This window comes from Lipophrys pholis (genome assembly GCF_963383615.2).
Source record: "Lipophrys pholis genome assembly, chromosome: 2".
Taxonomy (NCBI): Eukaryota; Metazoa; Chordata; class Actinopteri; order Blenniiformes; family Blenniidae; genus Lipophrys; species Lipophrys pholis.
In genome coordinates, this window is record NC_137636.1 from 6,261,551 (window position 1) to 6,286,012 (window position 24,462).

At 42.8% G+C, this 24,462-nt stretch overlaps 2 protein-coding genes and 1 long non-coding RNA gene across 4 annotated transcripts in view; 1 reads left to right on the forward strand and 2 right to left on the reverse strand.

Annotated features, from left to right (window-relative positions):
- On the reverse strand, positions 1–2,723 carry LOC308106586. The gene is made up of 3 exons (XR_013935158.1): positions 2,401–2,723; positions 1,487–1,550; positions 1–980 (listed from the first exon to the last, which is right to left on the reverse strand). It is a non-coding gene; the product is annotated as an uncharacterized lncRNA (long non-coding RNA).
- tp53bp1 (tumor protein p53 binding protein, 1) lies at positions 2,481–23,513 on the forward strand (the record flags this gene model as incomplete). Of its 2 annotated transcripts, none has more annotated exons than XM_080458422.1 (27): positions 2,481–2,660; positions 4,847–4,928; positions 5,010–5,094; positions 5,176–5,243; positions 5,955–6,077; positions 6,365–6,419; positions 6,518–6,687; positions 7,941–8,067; positions 8,166–8,254; positions 8,337–8,521; positions 9,680–10,796; positions 12,090–12,206; positions 12,301–12,492; positions 12,632–12,698; positions 13,156–13,275; positions 14,739–14,991; positions 15,586–15,645; positions 15,727–15,879; positions 16,009–16,226; positions 17,708–18,102; positions 18,204–18,395; positions 19,443–19,625; positions 20,319–20,507; positions 21,185–21,279; positions 22,493–22,689; positions 22,850–22,986; positions 23,160–23,513. In XM_080458422.1, the coding sequence occupies 27 exons, from the start codon at positions 2,481–2,483 to the stop codon at positions 23,360–23,362; spliced, it is 5,052 nt and encodes a 1,683-aa protein (XP_080314548.1). In that variant the 3' UTR covers positions 23,363–23,513. The 2 variants fall into 2 exon arrangements, with proteins under 2 accessions (XP_080314548.1, XP_080314549.1); XM_080458423.1 differs by having other exon boundaries at positions 6,368–6,419.
- tubgcp4 (tubulin gamma complex component 4) overlaps positions 23,514–24,462 on the reverse strand; it is an 11,794-nt gene continuing 10,845 nt past the window's right edge. The window contains exon 18 of the mRNA XM_080458424.1: positions 23,514–24,411. Coding sequence (XP_080314550.1) covers positions 24,405–24,411 — 7 coding nt within the window. The 3' untranslated portion in view covers positions 23,514–24,404. The remainder of the gene's footprint in view (positions 24,412–24,462) is intronic.

A 24,462-nucleotide genomic window follows, 5' to 3' on the forward strand; every position in this document is an offset into this window, starting at 1 on the left:
CACATGAAACAGAAATATTTACTAGAATTTGCAACATTTCTACAGACGATATCAGTGAATACAGTGAGCAAATCCACTTCACTCTCTTCAAAATGTACAATTCTCTACAAGTCTGTTTTCACAGTCTTCTTTAGTCTTCATCAAACCACATCCCGTTTTAAATAAGAGAAGTGTTGAGGTAATAAAAGTGACATATTGTCTATGTAGACAAACTCTCGGCTGAGGGAACTCATGATGAAAAAAGCCAACCTATATTTCATTTTTATAGAGTCCCTGAAAGCCCCACAAGGACCCGTGAAGGTCTCTGAGATCCCTCAGTGGGACAAAATGGCCTACTTTTCTCTGTCCTATACAATTTATCATCACACGCTGCAGATCCACAGTAACATGGGAAACTTTGAAGTGTTCTCGTAAATCGTAAATATAAGAATTAGTATGAATTGAGGGGTGATTCATGCATTTGAACGAAACACAACAAATAAACTGATTGAAGACCTTTATAGCCATCCACCTAGGGACTCCTTGTTTATGAATAAATGTATCCTGTGTATGTTTATGGAAAATAAAGCCTGTCTAAGTGTCATTGGGTGACACGTGGGATACGGGTCAGACAGGTTACTGGTGCTTATGCAGGATAAACACACAGAAAACCACCTAACCCACCAGTGAATTTACACCGAAAAACAACTCACCAACCAGTTCAGTGAGCGTGCTAAAGGAAATCAGGTGTACCCTGAAACAGCCTGTCGACTGAAAGTGGCCAATGCACCTCAGCCAAGGATCAGACTGTAACCCATGAGCCTTCAGACAACTCTATCAGACCATAATACTTCATCCTCTTCTTCTTTTGGCTGAACCAGATGCCTCCTCCATGATTCTTCTCTGAGGTCTTCCTCCTCTCCTCTGGTCTTGCAGCTCCATCTTCAGCATCCTCTGTCCATTACAGCCACTATCTTTCCCCCAGCACATGTCCAAACAATCTGAAACAGGCAAAGTTAGTTTAATGGCAAATTCTTGTTATTTCAGTTGCTAAAGGCAAGTTATTCTATTCAGCAACAGTTACAAGACAATAAAAAATAATAAACAATGTCCACATAAGCTGTGCTAAAGAGGTAAAAGTGTGTTATAATAGCAAGAACTGTCAGACAGAACCAGACTGAGAAGTGGACTTCTGCCCCAACCCCAACCCCCAGCAATATTTACAGGAGAGTAATTAGAGAGGGTATAGACAAGAGAGCACAGACTGAGGGAAACAACGTTATAGACCAGAACAAATTGAAAAGGACAACAGAGAGAGCTCAGTGTGAAGACATTGCCGCTGCGCTGCAGCATAAACCTAAAGCAGTTGAAATAAAAGAGACCAGAACCAATTCTATCAGCCGCAAAATAATTTAAATATTTTTTTTCTTTCATACCTAATTTATTCCCATAGGGAAATCATTTCATTACATTTATTCCATCCTGTTCATATTTAACCTTTACTCACACTGGGAGCACCAGGCTGCTGTTGTGCAGCACCCAGGGAATTGCTTGGGGATCAAGGGCACCCTCTGGGGATTAATGTACACGAGAAAACCAAATTATTGATATGTTAATGGGTTATATAGCTACACTGTAAATATAAAACAAAGGCAAAAGTATGGGATGAATCTTGTGCCAGCAGGAAGTGAACTTGAATTCTTTAAATCTGAATCAGAAGCATGTTCTGTTTAAATATACACCCAAATTAAGTCATATTTAGTGTGCTTTATTGTAAATTACACTTTGTAGTTTATAAATTATAACATATGGCAGCGATGATGATGTATAGGAAATGGTAATCACACGGATTGTACAACTATTTGAATAGATTGATCGAACCAAAAATATGAATATCTGTAAGTGATTTACTTATAAATAGCATGTAATATTTTTTTCTGACATTAGAAAGACGCGAAATAAAAAATCATTTTAAAACAAACTGAGCATTAAAGAAAATCTCGACCCCCATCGCAGCCAGTTTGCTCACTTACACAGGCGTCATTATGAAAAAAGGTCCTGCAACCATCAAACCAATTAGAGTTCCTCCGTGACGTCACGGACCATCTCGACCAATGAGAGCTCTTCCTCGAAGTTTTGCCGGGAGAAAGGGGGCCGGCCCCGAACGTCGTTTGTCTTTTTAAATACAGCAGAAAGTAGCATCGAAACAAAACTACATGTGTTAAAACTTCACAATCTCGCTGGATCGTTGGTTAGAACGTCTCCCGGTGTGCGATGAACTCTCTTTGTAGCAAACACGCTGTGCAGCGCGCGGCGTTGTTATTGTTGTTGTTGTTGATGTTGGGGCGGAGCGGTCGATGCTAGTTCTCGACTTTAGCCTTGCTGCTACTTCCCGGTAACAATAACCAGGCTCCCACTCACATGGCTGCCGTCCCTGTCTCCCCGCTGCTCGGATAGATCGCAGCAAGCAGCCCAGCGACTCCCGTCCTCGACCTGACCTCATGGATCCCGGTGGAAGTGACCTGGAATCCAGCCTGCCTCAGCCTGAAAACCCGTGCCTGATCGTGGAGGACTCCCAGCCGGACAGCGTCGCCTTGGAGGACGATCCAGAGAGCAGCTATCGAGCTCTGCTGGCTCGCCGCCTGTCCAGCCTGCAGCCCACCGCCCGCAGCCCGGTACTGGTAAGATCCAGGGCCACTTGAACCCGAATCACTTCATGTCCAGGTTATTACTCACGGAGCTGTGAGGGCGGTGCAGATTCACAGCTGTGGGGTAGACATGTATGCACAAGTCCTGCAGGTAAACAATGAATATGAACTAAATGTATGTATCGTCCTGAAGTGTCCATCTAAAACATCTTTCTCTGGTATTATCTTATTGTGTTATACTTAAATATAATGCACTGATAATGATATTGTCATTATTAGTTAATAACAGGCCTTTTGATGTGGATTGAGAAACTCGTTGATATGATCAGCAGATTGTTTCTGATGGTGCTGGAAGCAATAATCCCTCTGAGTTTGGGAAAACTGTTTCATACATCAATAGGTTGTTAGTATAGAAAAGTATGGTTGTTATTATCAGACAATAATTTCTTCACGTTTACAGTTTTTGTAAGGTGATATCATTTAGCAACAAGATATATGTACAATTTTATCTTCATTTCACGTTTATCCCAGCCAATTTTCAGTCTTAATTTACAGAATCATCCTCTGTATCTCAATGGCCACAATTACAACAGTGGAAGGAAGTCAGTTCATAGTGAATTGTCTTCAACCAAATTACTATGCAGAACACCGTATGTCTGAAATGTAAGAGGAAATTATCCGTTTTTTTAAAGTAAGTAATTATACTTTTTAGTATGACCATATTTGTATCTATTCGAGTGCCTTAGTATTTGAGAGTCAAACGTGATGCAGTGTGTTTCTGTTGCACAACCACCCACGCACAAAGGCAGAGAACAGTACGATCAAAACATTCAGGTTCATTTAAACTGTCTTTGTTCGTCCTGCAGGCCCACTCAGTATCTGCTGTATGAAAGAAATGTCTCCTCGTGCGATCCAGATGGTGTAGAAAAATGTACACTTTGTTGGAAGAGTAAGGGTAAATTCACGAGTGAGCAGCACAAACACTCTTCATCCTCTATTGTTTCTGTTGTTGATCAGCTCACATGTGCAATAAAGCGATTCTCTCCTACTGGAGTGAGCATGTGTAGAGTTTTGAGACCGCAACATCACCGTGACGTGAACAAAAAAGCCAAAACACAAAGAAACTTTGCCATATTCACTTGGAAACTTAGTCGGATTGCAGGGAGTCTGACCTAAAACATTCCATGTAAACTATTAAAATATACCGTCTTGAGAATTGTGCAGTTTAAAAAAAAAAGAAGTCTGGGACGCCATTTTTTCTCTTGTACTGGTACTCGTGCAGAGAAGCTAAAAAGTGCACAGGGCAGGCCACAAGTTAGTACTTTGTTCATTTCTCACGCAACTGTCCATGCAAGCATGCAGAGGCGAGTACACTGAAAACATTCAAGCTCATTTGAGGTGTCTCGTCTTTTCTTCCCACACCGATGCACAAGCACACGCCAGCGTTCTTCCCTCCTTTCCTACAAATTGTTCATTAAACTAGTTTGCATCTGGGTTGGGATATTGCAGTCACATCTCAGGGGGAACAAAGTTCAGATTTTTGCAAGATGAAATCAAGTACTTGCGAATCAAAAGAGCAATTTGAGTCGTACCGTCAGGGCAGAGCTGTTACTATCCAAGGTACTTGATGAGAACGTATTACGTCCAATATTGGACCTTCGTGCTCTTAAGGGATACTTGAAATTTGCACCTCTGGTACGTTTTGTGCATCCAGGTGATTTGGTCACAGCCATAAATCTGAAAGACGCATATTTCCATCTTCTGATATCCCCTCTTCAAAGAAAACAGCCTATTGGCCTTTAACTGAACAATAACCAAATATTTTTCAAGAGCTACCCATAGACAGACATTACTGATTATAAACAATTAGTTTTATTTGTTACTACATTTAAAGTCATGGCCATGGTTTGATTCTGTTTAAGATCTTTATATTTGTTTCAAACTGAATCAGCTTCTTCAGGTAAATTAAATCAAATTAATTCATGTTCATTGTATTATATTGACCTGGATACTCTTACCACATGCCTGTTCCAAATCTGATGTGTTATTGTAGTATTTTCTTCTCTTTTTTTTTTTACTTCATCTTTATTATGGTCGTAACATGACAAACATGCTACGAGGCAGTGTCACATCGATTCCACACGAACCTTCATTCTCAGACAGAAGGATGAGGACTAAAAATGTCTTGTGATTTTTCTGACTTTCTTGTTCTTCTCCAGGAGCTGATATCGTCCCCGTTAGGAAGCAGGTGCTCTCAGACCGACAGCCAATCCGACAACAACAACAGCCAGGCTGAACCTGGTCAGTGTTCTACAAATATCCGATTTTATTTTGAGAAAAAAGAAAAGAAAAAAAATCTAAACATACTTTCTCTTCCTTTAGAAATTCTCACGTCAGCCCACCCAACATCAGCATCCCAGGAGCAAAGTCAGGTCATAAACGTGTGCCCTCTTCCCAACAGGAAGAAGTAAGTTTGCAGTGTGCATGTCTGCGGTTTGGTGATATTTGGGGTCAGACAGTGAATTTAGGACTTTGCCTAATTTTCCAGGTGTTTGCTGGATGACGCTGAAATGGACTCTGGAGCTGATTCTACTACACACTGCATGCAGTCGGATGGTAAGTGGCCTGAAATGAGACTGAAGCTGATAGAATCAAGACTCAGGCTACGTCGGTCATACTGCAGGTCTTGATGCTTTATTTTTTGATTATTTTTTGCGTGATCTTTAATATTACATTTTATTGACATCTTGTAATCCACAGCAGTGACCAACAGCGACCTTTTTGTGCTGAAGTTGACATTGAGATTGAGTATTGAAGTACTCATGAACACCTGTAATTGTTATTTAACGACCAATTCAGATAGTTTTGAACAGTCTTATTATAAATGTAATGTCAGAACGATACCGGTAAATATTGTGATTTAGTTTATCATTATTCCATAGATTTTACTTTTAGTTACCGGTATATGAAAAAGGCCTTAGAAGTCTATTCGGTACCTTAGAAGTCATTGGTATTTGTTTTACTTCATTCAATTCAATTGAACTTTATTTATATAGCAACCAATACAACACAGTCATTCCTCTGTGCTTTTAACAGAGAGTGTGTATGTGTAGTTGTACTCATCCACAAATCATCTCCACTATCTGAATCAGGTATTACTTTTTGTATTTGTTCAAGTCTCATGGTAGAACATGTGTTGTTCCAAATCATTGTGCATATCTTAGTGTCTCTTTGTTCATTCTTGTGCAGCTCTATGCTTATCTGCTCAGTGTCGTGTTATTTTTTAAAGGAGAGGGGTTTTATTTGTTTATTTTGTGTGTTTTTCAGGGGCATCATCTCAGTTTGGCTTCCTGATGCTCTCTCAGAGTCAGGACCTGCGAGACGGAGCGCTGAACAGTCAGGACGGAGACATCCTGCCTCAGTCAGACAGCGAGAGACGCAGCAAATTAGGTACTGAGGCTTTTATTTATAGAAACTGTTTTTTTGTTTTTTTTTCTTCCTTCATGTATTACATTGTCTGTCTGATCTCATCTGAAGTGCAACAGAGATTTCTGGTTTGCTGTACTCTGTGGTGCTCGAGGTGAACTGCACAATGCACACAGGAATTGAAGTGCCGACTCCAGCAGTTGAAACATGACATGCTGCATGTGACCCTTTTCTTAAGTTAAAACCTGATCAGAGCCTTCACGGCGACATCTAATGTTTGAAGAGTCCATCTGATGTCTCTCCATCTCCAGCAGAGCAGAACGTCAGCTCAAGAACTTCAGAGAGTCAGGACAACAAAGCAGTGAGGTACAGCTCCGCTTACATTCGCGATGAAAGCCCGACATACGTATGCTGCTGATGAACTCTGTGGTCTAATGACTGCTGGTTCTACTCCCCCCCCGCAGGTCCGAGGTGAGCTCCAGCAGCTCGTCGGACTGTTTGGGTCAGTCGGCTCGGCAGATGAACGTCCACACGCTGCTGCACTCGCAGAACCTGCAGGCCTCCGTAGAGCAGGACGGGCAGGACTGTGAGATCCTGTCCTCGCAGCAAGACCTCTTCGACAACGACAAGTCGGGTATGTTTAGCCTGTGTTGCTTCCAGATCTGCCATTCTCTCAGGTGCAAGATGTGGGGAGTTTGTTTTTGCTTTTTTTTTTTTTTGTCCTTCTTTCAGCAAATTTTGGAAATGTTTAAAGGTGTCATGCCTTCAAATGTGAGGTAAACCCGAAAAACGGACAGAAGTATTGAATGTCGGTGATGTATGGCCTGTGTGTCACACACACGGCTGTTTTTTATTCTCATTATTAACTGAAAATGGAAAGAATGACGCACAAAGTCGATTTTATACAGATAAAGATTTATCCAAACGCCTGTTAAATTTTGTCAAACTTCAAGTGTTTGTGTTGTAGTTTGTGGTGAACCAATCACTGTGTCCAAACATCACAATTCTCATCACCATTATCAGTCCCAACATGCAAGGGAATACATGAATGTGACCGATGTACAGTGCAAACAGCAGCTTACTGAGCCGTCTGGGTGCCAATAGTTTGTCTCAGCTGTTGAGCTGCTGCTTCTTTTTCAATGTTGGTTTGTAGATTCGTTTCTGTCAAGAAGCACAAGAGAGAACCTCCTCCTTCAATTATCTGGTGTCGCTTCAGCTGGAAGTGAATGAGTGACTCAGACATGGTTTTGCGCCAACATTGCGCCAACGTCTATGTGCACTTATTTAAGAAAATAATATGATTGATAGTAGACACGTGGTTACTTGTTACTTTCATTAACAAGGTAAAGTAACTGCACTATAGTTTTAAATGGTCATTTTTAATTAATCTGAGCCATTGCTACAGATAATCTCCCCTTTTTTTTTGTTTCGCACACATAATGACACTCGAGCTATCCATACATCCGTTCATGTTCTATCCTGATTCATCACATTCGGGGTCACAGGGTGCTGGTTGCAGCCTGGAGATGTAGCCAGTCCATAACAAGACAAAGACAGAAAGACAAGACTGTTACACACACTTAAATTCACTCCTATGGGCAGTTTTAGGGCCAATTAACCTCAAATTCAATGTTTTGGTTTTTTTTTTTGATTTTGGGAGAAAAGCAGTGTACTCTGAGAAATTCCACAAATGCACAGCAGGACTTGCTCAGACTTAAACCAGGGACCTCCTCGCTTTGAGGTTGATTTAACTAAAAAAAACAACAACTGGACAATAGTGAAACTGAATGTCTGCAAGTCCATTTCCATATCGTAACGTGGAAGCAGCAGCTTCAGGTTAGTAACTTTCTTTCTCCGTCTCCTGTCTTACCTGCCTGTTGCATTCAGGCGCTGCAGTCGACAGCACTGTATGTGAGCCGGAGCAGCCGGGTCACCCCACCTCCACGCCCGCCCACACCCTGCGGCTGCTGCATCTGTCCGGACAGGGAACGCTGGTGCAGGAGAGTCTCTCCCAGTGAGTCACGTCGCGCCCTCACACCCCCTGCCAGATCACCTGAACCCTGAAAATCACCTGATATTCACCTCTGTTTTTTTTTTTTTTCTTATTTCTAGGAGCTCCATGGACTATGTTGCCCCCACACAAGACAACTTCAGCCCCACTCCTATAATCATTCCCAGCTCGCCAACTGTACCAGAGAACGGTAAACGACCTGCAGTGATTTATCTCCAATCTAGAGGAAGATTGAGCTTCAGTATCGATCTCAAAGGTTTTTGCTTTGTCAGGTGCAGATGAACCGATGGACACGTCTCTTCCTCCAGATGATGCAGTGGCAGACAAAGACGAGCCGATGGAAACAGAATCCACTTCAAAGCCACATCCGTCCGCCTCAACGCCCATATCCCAGAATTCTCCTGGTTTTATGTTAGAGCGACCGCTTTCTATACCCTCCCAGCCAGAGTTCTCTCATGTAAGTGCTTCCCCAAAAAATGCTTGAGGTGCTCGTCCTAAAATCAGGTTCACGTCGCCTCATGTTGGAGACATGAAAACGTCACACAGTTTCTGTAGATTCATGCTGTCAGAATACTTTTTACTCAGACCAAATGACACCAACATTTATGTTTTGACTTGCTGAAACCTATTGTTGCCAACCACTGTTTGCTAAACCTTTTTCCGTACCTGATCCTCACCCTGACCAAAGTCTGACTCTAAACAAGTATGATGCAATGAATAATTTTCCTCATAAGGGCCTGAATTTATGTCTGTACAAGATGACATGAAACTTTACTTATTATCCCTTCTGGTCAGGTTCCCCTCAAAACAGCTAAAAGATAATAATTCCAACTGCAATGCATGAAGAAATAGACGTAAGTAGAATCCCTCACAGCTTCAGTTTCAAACTAAATAACAAATAAGAAGTTATCAGTTTCCTCTATCACTTTTCATTTAGTTTTACTGTAGAGTGATTCTTCTTCCTTCTTCACAAGCTACAAAACAAGGAAGAACATCGAAATCTTCGCTGTTATCTTGAAAAACATTTTCCCATATTTTCAGACATAGTTTGTCACAGATTGTGAGACTTTTCCTCTTAAAATACCTTTTTTTTAATTTTTTTATTTTTTTACATCCAATCAAGTTAGTGACAAAAGACCAAAGAGTCTTCCTTAATTGCAAAATACTCTTAGTTATTAAAGTAATAATCGGTAAAACTTACTTTTGCAGACTTTTGTTGCCCCTCCTCTTACTTTCTTGAACTTGTTGCTAACAATAAAATAAACGATGAGCTGCTAATGTGATAAATCTTACTTTTAACATCTGAATTGTTTGGGTTTTATTATGGGTAAAATGTGTCCCCAAATTTGGGGAACCACAGTTTTATAACTTCCTTTTACCAGATAAATTCTCCTGGCTAAAACCCACTGAGGGTCTTGCAGCTTGTGTTGTTCCAGGTCGGTGGCTCCCCTTGTAGGGTTCAGTTAATTTTGTTAGTTTCTCCAAAACTGGCTTGAAGACAGAACCACAATTTCTCACCCCAGTCTGCATTCTGTATTTGTTATGTCCAGACAATGGAGTAATCCCACCTACAAAGAGGCCGTGTTAAGTGTTGTTTTTGTATTTGTCTCCTCAGGACGTGTTTGTGCCAACGCCGAGCCAGGAGGGCTCGCAGCAGTCGGCTAAGAAGTCTGCGTCATTGCCTTGTGAGAGCCAGTCTCAGAAGCTGGAGCCAGCTTCCTTCTCTTTGCCTTTGCAGCTCTCCGTGAACACAGACAGTAGCAGCGCACATCAGCACGCCTCAGAGGGGGCCGAGGAGGTTGAGGACAGCCAGGCCACGCAGATCGATGACCTGGAGGGGCCGTCTGGCATCGATGCCAGCGACTCCGCGATTTCACATTGCGACAAGAAAAAAGAGAGTGACGCCGTCCCCTCGGAGTCGCAGGCCGCCACCAGCTCCAGAGCTGCTGAATCACCGAAGCGCCGCGGCGAACCATCCAATCTGTCCCAGAAATCTGACGCAGTGAATTCTCTGAATGTACAAAATGTGAATGTAAAAGAGGCGAGCTCCGCTGGCCAGGCGTCCTGCTCTCAGCCGAAGCGCGACCCCTCCGATGTAACTGTTACCAGCTGTGTGCAGGAGACCCCCTGTGACCCCACGCCACGCGGCTTGCCTTCACAGTCCACGGTCTCCCAGTCCTCAACTGTCGATGGGGTGAAGAGTTCTCTGGACGCGAGAGGAGAAAGTGTCAAGAATCTACCTGTCGAATCACTGTCACAGCAGCGCGGAGCAGCTCGTAACACTCAGTCACACAAACAGAGCGAGGAACAGGAGGAGGTGGTGATGGAGGATGTTTTAGGGGAGGAGCAGAACAATACTGTAGCCTCAGGAATGGCTTTGGTTCTCTCCCAGAGCCAGCTGCTGTCTCCTGAGCCCATGGAGGAGGTGGAGGTGGAGGAGGAGGAGGAGGAGGAAGAGGAGAAGAGCGAAGCCCGGGGAGACAGCAGCAGCATCATCATCATAACCGACAGCGAGAGAGACTCTCAGATTTCCCTGAAAGATACAACGGCACCGCCAAAGACTAACAGCTCCCAACCCATTAGAGACAAAATGTCGGCGTCCACCAACGGCCACCAGGAGAAGGAGGAGAAGGAGAAGGAGAAGGAGGCTCCTGATAGGCTGTCTCGGGCTGAAAGGGCTGAAGGTGAAGCAGAGGGCCTCAAAGACAAGAGTCTGAGTGACAGCTCGGGAGGTGAGCACTGACTTCACCACCTCAAAGTCAGAAAATATAATAATAATAATAATGCAAGTTATTTTCATGTTAATGGTTTTTTGCAAACTATCCAACAAAACAGCTTTTGCCTTTGATTTGAACGTCACGTACAACACCAAGGTTTTATGTGACACGTTTTAGTCATCTTCCATTTAAAGCAGTCCAGACGCAAAGCTAGATTCAAGATGGAGAAAAACAATGAAAGAAGGAAACATAGAATGTAATTGACAGCATAATTAGAACCATAAAGTAGAAAGCACAGAATAAATCATGATTACATGACAGATTCTTCTTCAAAAACGGTTTCAGTTGTACTTTGAAATTATCTAAATTGGGATCCAGTTTAAATTCTGATGCATTCCTCATGTAAAATATCAGAAGTCTGTTTTACAAATGAGGATCCACAGAACCAAACACTATCAGACGCTCTACATGTTACTGAGCCTGAAGCTGTGAGTGGAACCAAAGGTCCCTGATCACCTGAGGAGTTTGATAATGTCTCCTAGATCAGTTTAAGTTCAAGATAGTCAAGATCTGTTAAACTATCAAAACTCTGGATCATAATTAGGTTCCTGTTCTAGGTTTAAATTGATTTTATGGCAATTCAGGGCTGTTTGGAAAAAAAAACTGGATTTCTACCATCAGAAAAATTCCTGAAAAAGTTGTGAATGTAGAATGATATAAACTTTTCCAGGCCGGGAATTAGTTTGGACACAGCAGGATGTTCCTGTAAAAAATAAGTCTGCACATGTCACATGTTTTTAATCACTTCATTCAATCTAGATTAAACCCCAAGATTATGGGTGAAATATTTTGAAAATATACAAAAATTATTATTATTATTTTTTTTTTAAGTTGATTGATCACTGAAGGAAAATTTAAAGTCTAATTTAAAAACTTGTGGATTTTCTTTCTTTCTTTCTTTCTTTCTTTCTTTCTTTCTTTCTTTCTTTCTTTCTTTCTTTCTTTCTTTCTTTCTTTCTTTCTTTCTTTCTTTCTTTCTTTCTTTCTTTCTTTCTTTCTTTCTTTCTTTCTTTCTTTCTCTATTTATTTATTTATTTATTTATTTATTTATTGTACATCACACTTAAATGCTGATCTCATATCTGAGATTTTGGACACATTTCATTTGATTGTTTTGCAACCCCTCCTCTTTTGTCAAATTAAAAACAAAGCTGAAAAAATCCTCATCGCTGTCACATTAAAACAGTTAAAGTGCTTTCATGAATCGGTTTTAGTTCTCTGCATCCATCTGGTGTTTTTCTGCTACAGAAATTTCCTTCCACTTCACGCTGCCTAAAGAAGGCGAGCTGATCGGCCCGGCTGTTGGAGCGACGCCTCCTCTCATCAACCAGCTGAAGCAGACCCTGAGACACAGCACTCCCATCGGTGGGATTTTCCGCCACAGTGTTGTCTGTCTGAACGATCATCACTGATAACGGAGCTTCACAGTTTTGGTTCTTTTTGGTTTTTGGTTTCCCAGACATCACCTCCTTTTCTGAAAAGTCGGGTACAGCAGGCGACGTCTCCACAGACGTAGTGATGACTGCGGGCGCCGTCATGGCCGGGGAAAGTGTCGAAGACTCGTCTGACAAAGGAGACGGGAAGCTGAGTCTGAGGATGAAGCTGGTGACGCCTGTGGAGGAGGGCAGCTCCGAGCGCTTCAGCCTGCAGAGTAAGAGAAGTCTCAGTACCGTTTGTGATACGTACATGAGATTAAAGAGGACTGTTGTCGACTTCGGGAGCGTCTGGATGGTGTCGATGGTAAACTAAACGCTGCTAATCATCCTCTCAATATTTTTGTTTCCCTGCAGAGCCCACGCTCTCCGAGGAGGACGGATCAGTCAGCAAGGTTACAAGTGCTTCCACCATTGTGACCAGGTAACTGACCCGGATTACTGACTTCATGCTTCTAATTCCCGTTGCTCACTACAGACAATTGAAATGCATCAGTTTGCATGTTAATGCTTGTTCTAATACACAGTACATCACAGTATTGCATGCACAACTACAAAACAGTATAAAAAAATCTACAGGCACAAAGACTAACATCACCTATAGTATTTCCATAATGATACAATTTATGATAAATACAAACAACATGATTGCAAACCGCAAGTTCACCCAATATTGTGCGTCCTTAAAAATATGTTTTTTAAATTTGATAACTCAATTTTATGAATTAATGTTTTTGAGAAATGTAAATATAAAGGAAAAAAGTTTTCATCCAATCATTTTTAAGAGGTATTATTTATTTTCTTTTTTTTTTATAACCTGCAGGGTTGTTGTCACTTGTTTGAATTGTGGACTTCAAGTGTGTAAATGTTTGACGTTTCAGCAGCCCGTCGGTCTTCAGTCGGGTCCGGCAGGTTCACCGTCAGCAGCAGCAGCGGGAGGAAGAGGAGGAGGAGGAGGAGGAGGAGGGAGGGCGATCTAGAGGAAACGCCTCACATGTCAGGTAAACACACATTCCACTGTCGTGTGTGGAGATAGACCAATCATAGCAGAACTCTATAGCTTGTGTCAAGTCTGTTGTGTGGACGTTTGAGTGTGAAGAGCTTCTTTTATAATGGCAGCGGCGCTGATCGCATTCCAATCTAATCCTCTCACTTCAAAAATTTCAGAAGTGATGTGCTGGTATTTCCGTCAAACTCTCAAACTGTTGCTTTTACAGCAGTCTGCCACCAGATCGAGCTGTTTTCACTTTCCAGTATCATTCCCCCCGAAAAAAGCGGAGAAGATGAAAAGAAACGGCTCCATGCTTTGAGCTGCATGTCACCGAATGTTCTCAGGCGTGTTCGTGTAAATATGTCTCTGGATCCGTGGTCCTGAGAGACGACAGGCGCTGTGCCTCAGGTGTGAAGGCAGGGAAAATTCTGCTGGCTGCTCTCAGCTGGGTCAACTTACATTTGTGACAGGAAACTGTGGGCTTACATCACATCGGGGGGGATTTTATCAATGTGCCATTTGCAGCTCTCATCACTTTTAAGTGATATTGCTGCTTCTCGTGTGTGGTTGACCTGAGGAGCTATGAATAGATTTCCCCGTTTGTAATGTATTTTATGAGACAGAAATAGGCCCTCCAAGGTTTCTCCTCTCCGCATGAGAGAGGAAGACCTACTTTTGGATGCTTAAGTTGAGACGTTTCATTATTTTTTTGTACTTTGTGCAAATTCTCTCTGGGCTATACATTTTAGTTTGTGTCCTTCTGCTTTGCTGAGGTCTTTTTAAGTTAAGTCTTTTACAGCTGAATGTTTGCTTTTCCCCCTTAATATCTCAGAAAACAGTTTTGACAGTGCAACTCAATCAGATCCGGGGTAATTTGTACATTTCTCCTTTTTCAGCTGACTCCAATGCTCTCAGACGATGTGGTTCTCCTCCAAGTTAATCTTGCACTGTGCAGACTAGTTATCATTCACCTCTCCACTCACCTCGACCATTTTCCAACTTGGTATCAGTAGGAACTCAAGCCGATCCCTGGCGTCTGTACGTGAAAGGAAAGTCGCACACTGGGCAGATCAGATCAGATCAGTTTTGCCTGTTGATTCTTTAGCAGATCATGCTTTTGTAAGCTGAAATGATCCCGGTGCAGGTCTGCACTCCAGACAGCGAAAGTCAGAGAGGTGGTACCGCAGCCTGTCCGTTGGAACTGAGGTTGTGACACTTCAATCTTTATGAAACCAAACAACCTTTCCATAACCTAAATGAAAGCAGACTATCTTGTCTTTGGTTGGTCTTTGCCTACCCTTGATTGGCAACTGTGTAAAAAGATAAACAGCGGAGGAACAAATCAAAACGGTTGATTGGTTTCAGAAAGTCCTTATTGGACTTTTGTTTTGTCCACACCTTAATTAGACTGACCAAGTCATTTCTAGGATCTCATTCAGACCGTGTATGATTTTTTTGGGCCTTTTCTTCCAGAGGCGAGCTGTTTGCCTCACCACAGAGGAGCTCTCAGGCATCCTCACTTGGATGCAACAGCCTCGCGAACAGTCAGTCGGAGGCTTTACAGCAAGAAGTGCAGCAGGAGGCCGCTGGCCTCGCTGGGGCGTCTGAAGAGAGGCGAGGCGCACCGGAAGCTCCACAGCCACCGTCCTCAAAGAAGACGAGTGTCAGGCAGAAGGCGGGGTTACCTCAGACCTTCGACATGAACAGCCCCACTCAGTCAAGCAAGGTCTGTCAGTCATCTTATGAACAGACCTGTCATGTGTGTATAATGTAGGTTTCTCCAGTAAATCCATTGCTTTTAGTTGAGACGAAAGCAATTGTATTTGTCTCATTTGCAGTCACAATATTTCCTTTCAATGAGCACGAGTCCATCGCTTAACAGGTGAGATGTAGGGGACTTGTTATAAAACTGTTGAAATGAAGACACTCGTGTGATGTTATAACCTTTCAGATGCCATATAATGCCCCACAAGTTTCTGTTGATCCCAAATATGTAGAAAAAAACTATGAGAACTGCAATACTATGGCATAAAGAACTGCACAAAGTTGACTGACATTTCTGAAAGAGTATTGTATTAGCTACAATAATCCAGGGTGCAGCTGAGAATAAAACAGCAAATAGAAACGGAACTACTTTACAAACATAAAGAGGAAGTAGATGTCTTACAGAGATTATTGGGGAAAGATGTTGACAAACTGAATTCATAAAAGTGAATAAAAGAATTGAACCAGACTTTTGACCCCTTGTGCAAATTGAATGAAAGAATATTTCTCACTGTCTGATTGTGTTGATGATCTGTTTCTCTGTGGTGTTTCTCAGCGGACAGTTTCCCAGCCGACGAGTTTTGATGCTCAGGGGTTTCGATCTCCAGCTGGCAGGGTACGCAATCCGAGGTCTTTCCTTAAGAGGAAAAGAAAAATACGCTTTATACAAACTTTGACTTTCCCTTTTATCTAAAAGGGCGAGCCGGAGTCTCCGTCCTTCAGAAGAGCTGCCATCCCGTCACACCGCAGGCATGTGCGAACCATCCAGGAAGTGCGGACCACCATCACGCGGATCATTACGGACGTTTATTATGAAGATGGAAAAGAGGTGGACCGCAAAGTCACAGAGGTAAATCTTTGTCTCTTGAGATGCCGAATGGACACGGGGACACTTTGGACACTTTCTGCTATTCATTCTAATTGTTCAATAACTTTGTGTACAATGAGTCTCCTCTCTTCCTTGCTTTGATGCCTTTAGGAGAACGAGGAGCCCGTGGTGGACTGCCATGTCCTGGACAGCGACATCTCCCCGTGTCGCACCGGCAGCTCCGTGACCTCCGGAGACCTGGCTGATATCAGCTCCTTGTCTTCAAAGGCGTCCAGCCTGCAGCACAGCTCCGGAGGGACCAGCAGCAGCACCGGCTTCAGTAGGCCGGACTTCATCATGCCCCCCAGCAGAGGGCTCAAGCCCAGCAGGTACCGCCGGGTTCTCCACCCCGCCGCTCAGATTCTCCCCGCTTCTCCTCGGTCTGTCCGCTGTGTCTTCTTAACACTAGTTGCATGAAGTTTCCAGGTGTCGCTCTTTCACATTCTCTGTCCTTCTAACACCCTGACTTCTCAGTGATTCACTGATCCCGGCCGGCTTCAGGCTCACGTTGTCACAGGCACCAGTCTGGGGTGACGGGAAGCCCCGGCCCCCGACGGGTGCCTGTGCGACCTGACCGGCTCCGTTCGTCCCCTCTGTGTGTCCGCAGTCCCAGGAGGGGAGGTGGGCATCAACAGAGGGGTCACAGGGGGCACAGGGGGCACAGGGCGGGGTCAGTGTTCACAGTGATGAGAGACTCCACCACCCTGGGGTCCCGGGCCTTCGTCCCGCACCCCCCCAGAGGAAGGGCTAGAAGGGGGCGACCGCCATCTCGGTCCTCTCCGTCCAGGTGAGTCCTCCCTGAGGCTCACCCTGCACCCAAAGACAGCACAGATCATCACAGTATTTCTGAAATAACACTTCCTTATTTCACCTTTTCTCTGATTCTCTTTACACTAACCCTTCCGCTCAGATCTGCTAACAAATAACATCAAGAATCATTTGCCTTTAATACACAAATTATTGAGATTCTTCCCAAAATTGCGTTTCTATTGGTGTATTTATGTTGGAAATCGGTAAACTGGAGAGATCAAATTTATGGATTAAAAATAATTTCCAAGTATTGAAATGATTATATTTCAATAATTAGAAAGCTTTGAAAGTATCATCTCTCAATTATTGTGAGTTAGTGAAATTACAAACGTCATAAAATTTGCAAAATTCACACAATTTAGAAGCAGTTTTGTTTTAGTATGTTCTAATTTATAATATATCAGAATTATGCCCCGTCATATTATCAGTTCATTTTTCTATCAGACGAGAGCTTGAAACAAACAATTCACAAGTCAATTTAACATTTAAGCAAATGTTCAGAAGCAGCTCAGTGTAACATTAGTAAGGAGGTAAAGTTTATTTATAAAGCGCTTTTTGCAGTAAAGACAAAAATCACAATACAAATCACATTAGAGCCCAAGACATTTTCTCTACTATTAACCAGTAAGTATAAAGTATTTCATCCTAGGTTCCGCTGGAGAGGCACAAATAAAGTGTAACGTAGAAACATTTAGTTTGCTTCTAGTGAAGCACGACCGTTGAGTAGGAGCGCACAGTTATTGCCGATTAAACACCCGATCTATAAAAAAACAGACCATCAACAGCTTCATAGATGTTCCTTAAATAATAATTCATTTCGTTCATTCTGACATATATAAATATTCTTAGCAATGCTTACATGTTTTTAATAATGCATATTTACAATAAACGAAATAGACCGCAGTGTGAGGAAGCTTTCTGATACTGGGTTTGACAGACTTTGTATAAATCAGTGTTTCACGCTGTCAGAGGCCTGAACAGACTCTGTTCCCCCCTTTAGAGGAGGAGGCGTCGGCTCGCTGCAGAGGCTCGCCACTCACGCCCACCACCCGCACTCCTCCTCCGAGGATGAAGCCTTCAGCCGCATGCTCCCCCCGCGCCTTCCCGTCAGCCCCACCGAGCTCGCCAGCCACTCGGACTCCCTCAGGTCTTCGCCGGAGGAGGCGAGCTCCGCCGGCAGCAGCTTCGTCGGCCTGCGGGTGGTGGCCAAGTGGACGTCCAACGGCTACTTCTACTCGGGCCGCATCATCAGCGATGCCGGCGAGGGGCAGTTCCGTCTGCGCTTTGACGACGGCTACGAGTGCGAGGTGGCAGGGAAGGACATCCTGCTGTGTGACCCCATCCCGTTGGAGACGGAGGTCACGGCTCTGCTGGAGGACGAGTACTTCAGCATCGGTGAGGAAGACCTCCGGGCCTGCCAGTCTGTTCGTCCATTCATCTTTTACCCCACTTTGTCCTAACCTGAGATCGTGTGTGGGTGTGTGTACACCGTGCAGGTGTTGTGAAGGGCCATAAGACGGAGGGCCAGGACCTGTTCTACTGCGTGGATCGGGACGGCCAGACTCAGTGGTACAACAGGACCTCCGTCATCCTGTCTCTGGAGCAAGGAAACAAGCTGAGGGAGCAGCACAGCCTCGGACCCTACGAACCGTCCACTCCCCTGACCAAGGCCTCCGACATCAGCCTGGGTAACACCACCACAGATTCACCCTCAGTTTACTGTATAGAAATACTATTTAATGTAGGATATGTCTCAAAAGGGACGCAAGTAAAAAAAACAACAACTCATCACTTGTTTCTAGTTGTATTTGGTCCAGTTGTGAGTTACATTATTTACATCTTAAGACCGTGGAGATGTTCTGCATTGAGACATGATGACATTTATTTGTAGACACACTCACAAAACAAAAGAGAAAAAGAAATAGAGAAACACAACAAAGTTTGTGGGTGAGTTTTTTTGTTGTTTTTTTTTAAGCCCTAAAGACCTTTGCTGTTGAGGAAATCAAAGTATTATTGATGGTTGCATGACTTCTGGGTGAAATAAGGCTGAAGGATAAACCAGAGGAAATCTAATGATCAATACAGTAATTTAAGATTTCTGCTTAAACATTTGTTCCAGAATTATTCATTACACATGTTTCCTGATGAGAATAAAGTGTATTAATAGATGCATTAAAAAAAATTTACTTTCACATCCGTCTCTGAGTATTTGGAGAGTCTAAAGTCACAAAAGCCAAACGGAACGGAGAGTGATCTTTCAGTGTTTTTCTTTTTTAAAGTCTGTTTCTCACTTGTACACACATATAGTTTACAGTCATTGAGCCGCTCACCTTCCAATTGAAAACTTACTTCAAGGAAAGACACTGGTTTATTCCAGGTGGGATAAAAGAGCAGAGCTTTAGTTATAACTTTGTAAAGAATTGGTATCTCTGATTTTTAGTAATTCCAAACTCAGCTACAAAAATTGAATATTGAAAAATGTCATGAGCTCATTGTTTTGTAATTACGTCTGACATTCACCATTAGCAGAGAACATTTTGAGGTACTTCACCAACATCCTTGTTGGTTTTTGTTTTTTTTATTTTTAATTCCCCGGGTTTTAAAGTGATGTTATCATTATTATTATTAATATTATTAATGTGATTTTTTTTTTCTTCTTCTTCTAAAGAAGCAGAGTATATTTATTTATTACATGTCCAAACTGAAGCAGGGTCGGTCCTGTCGTTTTATTTCAGACAACCTTGTGGAGGGGAAAAGGAGACGCAGAGGGGCCCCCGGAGGACAAACCACCCCCAACCGCACCTCCTCCTCCGGCAGCCCCCGGACCCCCGGCCCCTCCGGGAAGAGGAAGCTGATTTCCTCCGAGAGCAGTCGCTCACCAGCCAAGAGGGGTCGGAGGGGGGCGGGCGCCAGAGCGGGTATGAGGCTCCGTCCACTTGCGCTACCACTCAGTGTGATCAGGGAGGGGGAGGGGGGAGGGGGGAGCCCAGTGGATCTTTTAACATGATTGGATACTGGCTTTGTGCCGGTGTCCAATCACAGCCATCAGTCCAGACTGAATCTGGATGATTTTTAGAAACATTGTTTAGTATGAATAAGATTAAATCGGCTTTTTTAAAAATATCATAATATACATTTTTTTTAAAGGTTCTTTTAGATTACAACCAGTTTAATGTACTTTTTATTTGAAGTTGTTTTAATCCTGTGAAATGAGTAATGTGTGATTTTTGAGCATAACTGAGACTTTAAGACCCCCACGTGGCCCACATCCCTCCTGCTGCTGTTTGCCGCCCGCTGCTGAGGCCGACTCGGTAATAAATGGCTTGTTTTCAGCGTTAGCATGGTGTTGGTCCACAGGTGGAGGAAAGCTGTATTTCACGGGTGGATTTTCTTTAAATATAGATGTTTGAAAAGTGACTTCAAGTAAATCAAAATGTTTCCTCACTTGTGTTTAATTGATTTTTGAGATTTCTTCACGTCTCTTCCAAAACTTGTTATTCTGGTGGCTGAAACTTGACTTTTGTGTGAACGTGTCATGTGATTGCTCTTTCTCTGATTAACTTCTTTTTTTATTATTATTTTTTTTATTTCTTGTGTCATTCTGTGCACAGCTCAGCGGGTCGGTGCGTGCAACACCTCGGGCAGCGGCACCGATCTCCCGGGTCAGCCGGCCGACGTGGCGGAGACCCACGGCCCGCTGCCCCAGAACACGTCTCTCTTCATGGGCTTCGCCTTCATGCTCACGGCTTCGTCCGAGATCGACCGGCTGACCAACAAGATCGTGAGCGATGATGAGGAGGGTGAGGCAGATTAAGAGATGCGACACCAAGCTCCTGATTCTATTCACTAAATCCTGAAATTATATTCAAGGTTGAAGTTGCCTCAGATTATTAAGCCCCCACTGTCGACTCCAAGTCAACAAAGACATTTCTCAACTTTGGAAGGAAAACGCAGAACTTGTTGTGATACTTGAGGAGCTATAGTTTTAGTTTTTTTTCCCACCAGTAATGACTGTGCTGATTTCCAGCTGACCTCTACACGACTGCTTGTTTTCCGTCTCATACAGGAAGAGAAGCAGACGCAAGAGAGTAGATAAGAATAGTATTAAAGTCGTGAAAAACTTAGGACTTACTTCAAAAATAGAATGTGTTCAACACTTTTCATGACGTCACAAGGCTAAGATATCAATATAGTTGGGCTTTTTCTTAAGATTATCCACTTCAGAAACTGCAAACATGTACAATCAATACACTGGTGTCGACTTTTCTATATCAAATGCAACTTTCCACCGAATATACGGGTTAACAAAGCCAGCTATGAGTAGTGAAATTAAACTTTTCTGTACAATGTAATCGAAATCACATTTTACTTTTGCAAAATTCTGATGGAAATGCAGAAATTTAAGAAAATAATGATCTAATGCTGCTTCGTTGTAGAACAGTTGCTTCCCTTCATGTCATCCTTTTTTCTACAATAGATTACGTGGAGACTGGTCCATATAACAAAGGCTACACAAAGTCCCAGCTGCAGGCAGGCGGAGGCTTCATCCTACCAGACTTCAATGAAGAACAGGTACTCACTCACAACATCACTTCTGTAGAACTGAACACTGCAACTGACATTTGTGAAATTGAAAAAGAAATGGTTTTCTTTTTTTTTTTTTTTTTAATGGGTTCAGATATCTAACATGGATGATGTACTCTATGAGCTGCACGGTGCCGTAGTACTTAATGTTTTCACCTCACAACAAGAAGGTTATGGATTCAAGCCTGGCCTTTCTGTGTGGAGTTTACATGTTTTCTCTAGGCATGCATGGTTTACTTCCAAGTACACCAGTTTTCAGATATAGTATGTGTGTGAGGTTCACTGGTGACTCTGAATGGCCCTTATATGTGAGACTGTCTGTTTCTCTGTTTTTGATGGCGATAATTTGATTTTCATTCTTAAAATAAAAAAATGTTATTGAACTGATTCAAGCGAAGCATAGCAGAAAGAAAAACTTCACAAATGCATGTTTCTGTCATTTTGCAGCAATTTAGGTCTTATCCTGCTCTAGTACTCCCAACACTACTCATTACCTCACTGCTAACCGTGACATTAAAACATGTTTACAAAAAAAAAAAAATTACAAATTTCCCTGAGCGTTGTCGTTCCCACCCGTATATAAGAACAAATCCATATAGATACTATAGCAAACGCTGTTTTCATCCCCTATGGTGACATCACATTGACTTAAAATATCACAATATTTTCCTGGGGACTTACTCTGAACCCACGTGTCAGAATTAAACTCTCAAGTTGATAACAGACAGGCACCAGAATTTTACAGAGGTGACATGTCAGGTGCGCCTCCTCCATCAGGAGTGTAGTACCCCAAAACACCACAGGGTGGCTCCCTTGTCACCAACCAGTGACATTTTAATAGAATGTTTTATCAGGCAAGTGGACACGCCAGTGTTTCCCATTCTTTCGGAGGTCTTTGAACAGAACCTTTATAACCTAATAATTACAAAAATAACATATTTTTGCCTGACATGAGTGTTTGATTGTCTACAAGTTGAGACAATGAGATCATGGAAGCTTATACAGTAGGATGTTTGTTATGTTTCGCTTTTTCCAAAAAGTTTCATTATATAAAATGTCATTCATTGCTTTTTGTTCATAAGTCTTTAAATTGTTTTTATCACCTTGAACATCTCAATGCATTTCAGTGAGCGCTGAAGGTTTAAGGACAAACCAGTGGCGCTCCAGAGCCTCATCGCTCCTGTCTCGTCTCGTTTCTCAGTGCAAGGCGGCGTATCAGAGCCTGATCATCGCAGACCAGCATTGCCGTACCAGGAAGTACCTGCTGTGCGTGGCCAGCGGCGTGCCGTGTGTGTCTCATATTTGGGTTCGAGACTGCTGCAAAGAGAACAAGCTGCTCAACTACAGGAACTACCTGCTGCCCGCCGGCGTGGGACCGGATGACGCCATCGTGGAGTGGTGAGATCAAACGTTTTTTTTACTGGATGCCCCAAATCATTTTATTCCTGAAAAATTTGTCCAAATTATTTTAAATTAATTGAGATTAGGGGATTTTTTTTTTTCAAACAGAAGCCAAGCATTATTAAAAAAAAACACAAATTCTTGTTTTCCCCATCAGGCACCCACGCTGCAGTCCATTCAAGGCCATGAAGGTGCTGCTGGTGTTTGAGAAGCCGGTGGAGCTTTGGGCCCAGCTGATAACCATGGGCGGAGGCTCGTCTGTCCGACACTTCCACGCCGACAAAGACGGCTCAGGTACAAAATCCACAACATCCAAATGACTGAATGAACTTCGAGTGGAGATTAATTTGCACTTTTCTACTCTTTTCATGGCCGTTCCCTGTCGATTCAGCTCCTCCCATAGATGCATGTTTATAAATGTGGCACCTTTTTGAGAATGAAATAAACAAGACTTCCTCCTCCTGCAGACATTCCTGCTGGCAAATACGACATCGTCGTGGCGGACGGCGACTGTCCGCCGTCAGTCGAGCAGAACGCCACGTCGCAGAAGGTCCCGCTGGTGTCTCCGGAGTGGCTCATCCAGAGTCTCATCTGTGGGGAGCGCATGGGCTTCAACAACAAGCCTCAGTATCGCCACAACCACTCCTCCTCCACCTCATCTTCCTCATAATCCCGCTCCACGTGTGCAAACAAACAACAACAAAAAAAGGCCTTCGACCAAGTTAAATGTTGAGCGTTAGTTCTGTTGCATGCCTCAGCTGTACATAACTTTCTGCTGTCTGTTTTTATGGAACAATAAATTGTGACCCTTGTTTCATTTTAATGGATTGCAGTTTATTTTATACACAGAAAATGCAACCAACTTTAAATATTTACAGTAAGTACAAAGAGGATTATAGACAAAGGGACAGCTGGTCACAAACGACATGTTCCCACCTCATCTCTGTGGTGTTTCAGTGTTTCAGTTGGTCACTAAGATGAGTTCATGGTGAACGTCTTGGGAAGATTTACAGAACTAAAAGTGTTATGATGCATAGAAATAACAGCCGTTTCTCTCTGGAGGAATAATGTTTGAGTCTGTTTCATTGTGAGTATTTTAAAGACATTTTAAAGCCTCACAGCGACCATGTCTCTGGTTCAGATCTGATGGCCTACAGAATCCCTCTGGAAGGTTTTATCTGGGTAGAACTGCCGCGACTTGTTGCCATGGCAACCACATCAACCGTGGGACCTCCGCCCTGTTTCTACTCTTCTCTTCTTTAAAATAAGTTTTCCTGTATCGTCAAGTAGAAGGCAGTCTTCTAGTTTGAAAAATGAGAATTGCAACCAGCGTGGTTTTAATTTCATCAGTCTTGTGCAATCAATAATACAATTACAGCCGATCAATGACCGTCAGCTCAGCCATGTTCATAAAACCATAACTCAAGAAGTGCTAAGCTTCTTACTTATTACAGAAATTTTATTTTGCAGAATACTGAACACTTCAAAGTTTTCCACTAAAGGAATAATTGTAAAGTTTCATGATTTTATTTGTTCAGCATTTTAAGCTTCACCGACAATTTCTGTTCTGAAGTGGTGACACAATGTTCAGAAACTCTGAAACAATACTGGAGTAAAGTGGGAACATGTTACTGACAGTTTTATATACAACACAGCAACGGTATATTTTGTAGAGTGAAGCTTCTGGAGGGTAACAACTCATTGTGATCTTCTTAAACGCTGTAAAGAAACAGATTTTTAACGTTAAGCTATATGCAGGTCTTTCTGCAG